Raw genomic sequence first — 6,000 nt, 5'->3', positions numbered from 1 at the left:
AGGCAGGAGAATGGCGTGAACCTGGGGGGTGGAGCTTGCAGTGAGCCGAGATTGCACCACTGCACTCCAGCCTGGGGGACGGAGTGAGATTCTATCTCAAAAAAAAAAAAAAAAAAGAAGAAGAAAAAAAAGAAACACCCAAGACTGGGTGATTTATAAAGGAAAGAGATTTAATTGACTCACAGTTCCCCATGGCTAGGGAAGTCTCAGGAAACTTACAATCATGGTGGAAGGCAAAGCAGGCACTTCTTCACAAGACGGCAGGAGAGAGTGCACAAAGAGGAAAGAGCCTCACACTTATCAAACAGCCAGATCTTGTGAGCACTCACTCAACATGGGGAAACCGCCCCCAGGATCCAATCACCTCTCTCCCTCAACATGTGGGGATTACAATTAGAGATGCGATTTGGGTGGGGACACAGAGGCAACCATATCAGCAGCTGAGGGGGCTGGCAGCAGGGACTTCGAGTTTGATCTTGGGGAAGTGCCAAGGCCAGAATGTGGGGGCTGTGCCACACAGACCTGCCTCTTCTGTGCCCTTCTCCAGTCATTAGACCAGCCAGAAGCCCCCTCTATCCTAATCTAAGGCCCATGACATCTACAGGATCTGCAACCTCTTCCACAAAGCGGGTGCCCCAGACCTGAAACCAGCATCCTCAGCTTGCGTGTGACTGCCCGGCACACCCGGGGCTGGGGGCAGGTTCCCACCCCATCTGAAGGGGCTCTGAGTGCTGGTATGCGCACAGGGGCCACCCTCCGCTGGCAGCACAGCCTCCCCCTGCCCTTGGGTTGCTGTAATTTTGCTCAAAGCTCCTGGAGGTAGTGAAGGTAAGAACAGCCAGCTGCTGCTGAGGCTACTGCTGTTTGTTACCTAAGGTGAGGCCCGGCGGGACACTGAGCAGCTGCAGGACTCGGTGGGCAAAGCTTTGGAGCAAGCCCTTTTGGAGAAAGCAGTTTGGGGCAGCCAGATGGTGGTCTGTGGCCCTGGAATCTTTGCCCGAACTGACAGGAGGAGGAGGAAATTGGTGTCCCTGCCATGCCTCCTGTGCCCAGAGGTCGCTGCCTGGATGAGGGTCTGGCATGGGGCTTGGACCTTCAGTTCCACCCAGGCCTGTGGGGTGGGGTCAGTGCGCGGCTGCCTGGAGCTATGGCCACAGTGCAGGAGTGGGGATGAGCTCCTGGAGATGAAGGCATAAGCAGGACTTCAGCCTCAGCTGACCTCAGCACTCAGCTTTTCTGCTAAAAGCAGCTCAGGGACAAAATCAGCCCCTCCCCCAGATCTGAACCTCGTTCCAGGCACACTGGCCTCCTGCATGACTCAGTGCCCTCCTCATCTCCTTGCAGCCAAGTTCTCCCACTTGGAGGCCCACAAAGTCGGCGGGGGCCTCCATCTTGGGGCAGATGCCCACATCTCTGGGGTTGGCCTTCCTCAGAGCCCTGGAGGTCCCCGAGGGGCACAGGGAGAGGAGGCCCATGGGAGCCCAGGGAGGTGGCCTGAGGGCAGCTGGACATCTAGGGGCTGGGGGATGTCACAGGCCACCTGGAAAGCAGCCTGCTTCACCCACTGGAGCTTACTATTGAGGGTCTGAGCCCCCGCAGGACAGAAATGCAATCTGCACACGTTTGAGGAGCACAGTTTGAGGCATTTGACGTGTGCTTGCCTGAAGCCAGCACATCCTCCTCCGTCCACCCCCGACAGCCACGGATCTGCTGCTGGCCTGTTGAGGACTTCACATTTGCTGGAATTTCACACGAATGCAATTGTTCACTACCTCCCTCCTTTTGATCTGGCCCCATTTACTGAGCTCGCCGCTTCTCTGACGGTATGGTTTGGAACTGTGTCCCCACCCAAATCTCCTGCCAAACTGTAATCCCCACGTCAGGGGAGGGGCCTGCTGGGGGGTGACTGGATCCTGGGGCGGACTTCCCCTTGCTGTTCTGAGGATAGTGAGTTCTCACAAGATCTGCTTGTTTGGAAGCGTGCAGCACCTTCCCCTTTTACTCACTCGCTCTCCCTCCTCCCACCAGCTAAGACGTGCCTGCTTCCCCTTCGCCTTCTATCATGATTGTAACTTTCCCGAGGCCTCCCCAGCTACGTGGAACTGTGAGTCCATTAATCCTCTTTTCTTTATAAATCACCCAGTCTCAGATATGTGTTTATGGCAGTGTGAGAATGGACTAACACACTCCGGGATGTCCTGTGCTGCCATCACACCAGCAGCTCACCCCTCTCCGTGCTGAGCAGGACCCGTGGCGCCATCACACCAGCAGCTCACCCCTCTCCGTGCTGAGCAGGACCCGTGCGTGGATGCACACAGCTCCTTCGCATGCCCAGCTGTGCGTGGATCATGGGTTGTTCCTGAACATGTCTGCGTAGCCTTGCCCTTTCATTTCTCTTGGGTCAACACCTAGGAGCAGATTGCTAAATTGCATACGAAATTTCTATGTCTCTTTTTTTGGAGACGGAGTTTCGCTCTTGTTGCCCAGGCTGGAGTGTAATGGCATGATCTTGGCTCACTGCAACCTCCACCTCCCAGGTTCAAGCAATTCTCCTGCCTCAGCCTCCCGAGTAGCTGGGTCTACAGGCGTGCGCCACTACGACCGGCTAATTTTGTATTTTTAGTAGAGACGGGGTTTCTCCATGTTGGTCAGGCTGCTCTCCAACTCCCGACCTCAGGTGATCCACCCACCTCGGCCTCCCAAAGTGTTAGGATTACAGGCGTGAGCCACCGCACCTGGCCTCTATTTTGAAGAAACTGCCAAGCAGTTTTCCAAAGTGGTTGTGCCATTGTAAGCTCCCACCCAGACTGAGTAGGGCGTGGGCTTCTCCACATGCGTGGGGACACTTGGCTTGGTGGGTCTTCTTGACTGGCTGCCCTAATGGGTGTGGCAGCATCTTGCTGTGGCTCCAACTTGCATTTCCCCCAGGGCCAGTGATGTGAGCATCGATGCTTGGCTGCTGGGATTTGTATCTCCATGAAGTCACCGAGAAGATGCTGTCACACAAGGCGGTGTCACACAGGTGCAGCCTCTCTTAGAGCTTCAGATGGTCTATGCATTATGACCCTGCAAAGATGACCTTGTGTCCATGTGCAGGACAGAGCATAGCCACAGGCTCGGTGATGGCAGACAGGGCTCCCGTGCGCGGGATGGAGCCTTGGTGACTGTGGGCAGGACTCAGGCCAGTGGCCGGCTGGGAAGATGGTGCATCCTGGGCTTTTCACGTGTGGGTGTCTGGGTAGCACCGTGTGTGACCTTGTGCAGCCATGTCTGTGCGCGTGCGCGGCTTGTACATGCCTGTGCACCTGCGTGTCTCCATGCTGAGCTGAGCGGTTGGAAGAGGAGAAATTCTGGCAGTAGCGTGGCCAGGTGTGGGCCGCAGGCTCCCTTCTGAGCTGGGTCAGCCTGGATGGGGGTTTTCCTGTCCTGCAACCCAGACTCCACCGTCCTGGCCTCTGTTCCATGCACTCCATCTCGGCCTATCCTGGACTGGTGACCTGCTGCCCTCCACACCCTCCTCCATCCTCCACAATCTCGGCCCAGCCTAGACCGGCCACCCGCTGCCCTCTACACACAACCAGAGGCTCAGGCCCCTGACAGAGGAAGGCTGTGGGGCCAGCCAGAGGGAGGTGCACTCGCTTGTCCAGGCAGGGTGGCTGGGTTTGCCACAGGCCATGGGAGGTTAGTGGGGAGAAGGGACCCGAGCTTTCAGAGTTAAGGGTCTGGGGCGAGGGAGGGGCAGGGGCTGGGGGATTAGTTTGGAGCTTGGGTGTGACGTGGGCGGCAGCAGGAGAGAAGGGGGCCGCACAGCACAGGGCTGAGGCTGGAGAGCCCAGAGGGAGCATGGCCTGAGCTGCCCCCAGAGCAGGAGCATCTGAGTCGGGGTGGCCAGACCCGGAGCCGGAATCCAGACAACTTTGATGTGAAAATCTCAGCACCTATTTAGGTTCTCATTATTTTTTAAAAGAGCTAAAAATAGTGGCGGGTGCATAGCAAATGTAAAGTCATTATTCTCTGAAAACAGGAAGAGCCTGGCGGTGAGTTCAGTGCTGTGTGATTCAGGGCCTCCTCGAGTCTGCTGTGGGGTGGGAGCTGGCCACGGTCACCTTCTCCTTCCACGGGCCCCTGGTCCTCCAGCCGCCCGAAAGCCCGGATGCTGCCTTGGCCCTGCGGGGTTAGCACAGGGGCAGTGTGGAGCCCACCTTTGCTCCCAGGTCCAGGGCCCAGGGGCAGGGGCCAAGTGGAGAGGAGAGAGGAGTCCTGGGGCCGAGGGGTGGGGACCGAGTGGAGGAGGTGGGGTCTGGGGACTGCAGGGGCCCCCACCATTGGCCTTGCCCTGGCTGGGCTCCATGGTCCCCTAGAGCTGCCCAGAGCCCCTGCAGCCCCGGGACCCTCTTCTCCTCTCCACTCAGGCCCTGCAACAATCCAGCCACAGCAAGGTTGCTGAGGAAGCACAGTCCTGCGCCCCAGCTGGTGAACGGCTCCTGGACGAGCGGATCCACACTGGAGACAGCAGTCATCGGAAAATAGTTTAATTCTGTACAGACAACCACGGGACTGATTACAAAGTGCGGTGCAAACACCAGGGCCCATGAGCACCAGCCGCGGGGCTCACCATGTGCTGGTGCTCCAGAGGCCACGCCGGAAACACCAAATAAATCACAGATGTGACAACTGTGGGAGGAGCATGAATCAGCTGTTCCTTCGGGAGGAGAAAAAGGAAACAACAATCAGAGGCTTTGGAATGCTTTCTCTTCCTGTGCCTGGAATGCTGGGCAGGCGGTGACCCGGGGCTCGGAGCCCCACTCTGGCCACATCTGCCGTCGCCCATGGGGCCCTCACGGTGGGGACCCAGGTCCCACGACAGCTCCCAAGCTGTGGAGATGTGTGCGCAGCCACCACCACTGCGGCCTCAGAAGAGGGGCCGGGAGCCCTGGTTTTCAAACTCTGACCAGGCGTCATTCAGCTCCATGAAGATCATCTTGGCGTGCTGCTCATACGGCTGCCCCGCGGCCTGTGGGTGATGGGCGGTGTAAGCACCTCTTACAAGCATGCGTGGGCGGCCAGGGCAGGATCTCCCCGCGACCCACCCCCGAAGGCCTCCAGCAGCCGCCCGACAGCTCTGCTCACCTTGTCGGGGTGCACGGCCAGCACTGCGCGGCGGTAGTGCTTCTTCACCTGCTCCGGGGCCACCAGGTCGGCCATGCCCACGGGCGTCCAGCGGCTCTCCCCGTCCCACAGCACTGTGTGCAGCGTGGACAGCAGGGCCCGGATGTTCCGCTCCTTGCCCTCAATCCAGTCCAGGAGCTGCGGGAGACACGGAGCTTGCTGAGCCCTGGGTGCTTGCCTGCCCTCCTCCTCTGCACTGCGGAAACTGAGGCATGATGCCGAGGAAGTGCCTGGTCACGTGGGGTGGGCTCAGCCCAGCTCACAGACAAAGTCCCACTGCACGCCCCGCCCTCAACTATACAGAGCCGACTCCGGACGACACAGGGCCAGGTGGCCTTCGTGTTCCAGGGCCTGGGGCCAGAGGCTGGGACAGAGACACCCATGTCTCAGCCAGATGTTCACTGGGGACACAAACGCTGGTTCTGGTGGTGCAACCCCTTGGCCTATCCCAGGCCCCAGACTCAGAGGGAGAAGGGGAAGGTCCCTGGTGCCTGTGAAAGGACCCCAAGGTCACAGGCATATGTGGCCTGTAGAGCTGGCCATCGGCCAAGCCACACAGCAGGGCACGTCTCATGGCCGGCGCAGGGACACCCTGACTGCTGCACCCTCACCCCCAGTGAGCGCCCTAGGTTGGGAGGCTCAGCGCCCAGAGCAGCCCCCAGGAGATGCCTGCCCTCGACAGTCTCTGCAGACACCCGGGGGCACTGACTCCTGTAATGCCCGCCCCCATCAGCACTGAGTCATCTGGGCACACGGGGAGCAGCACGGCCTGGGGCCTGACTCTGCCCTGCCCACCAGGCCTCAGGCCGCCCTGTCCTCGAGGGCTGCCAG

The 6,000-nt window shown here is 59.3% G+C and overlaps 1 protein-coding gene across 5 annotated transcripts in view; it reads right to left on the bottom strand.

Moving 5' to 3' along the window:
* Positions 1-4,516: 4,516 nt before the first annotated feature.
* The window catches only part of GAK (cyclin G associated kinase), an 81,867-nt gene continuing 80,383 nt past the window's right edge, over positions 4,517-6,000 (bottom strand). For all 5 annotated transcript variants that reach the window (XM_031664806.1, XM_031664809.1, XM_031664807.1 and 2 more), the window contains 2 exons: positions 5,131-5,307; positions 4,517-5,014 (listed from right to left, as the gene is read on the bottom strand). In XM_031664806.1, coding sequence (XP_031520666.1) covers positions 4,913-5,014; positions 5,131-5,307 — 279 coding nt within the window. In that variant the 3' untranslated portion in view covers positions 4,517-4,912. The remainder of the gene's footprint in view (positions 5,015-5,130; positions 5,308-6,000) is intronic.

Source organism: Papio anubis, chromosome 3, assembly GCF_008728515.1.
Source record: "Papio anubis isolate 15944 chromosome 3, Panubis1.0, whole genome shotgun sequence".
Lineage (NCBI taxonomy): Eukaryota > Metazoa > Chordata > Mammalia > Primates > Cercopithecidae > Papio > Papio anubis.
Note: the sequence above shows the minus strand (reverse complement) of the source record. Positions and strands in the feature narration are given on the sequence as shown.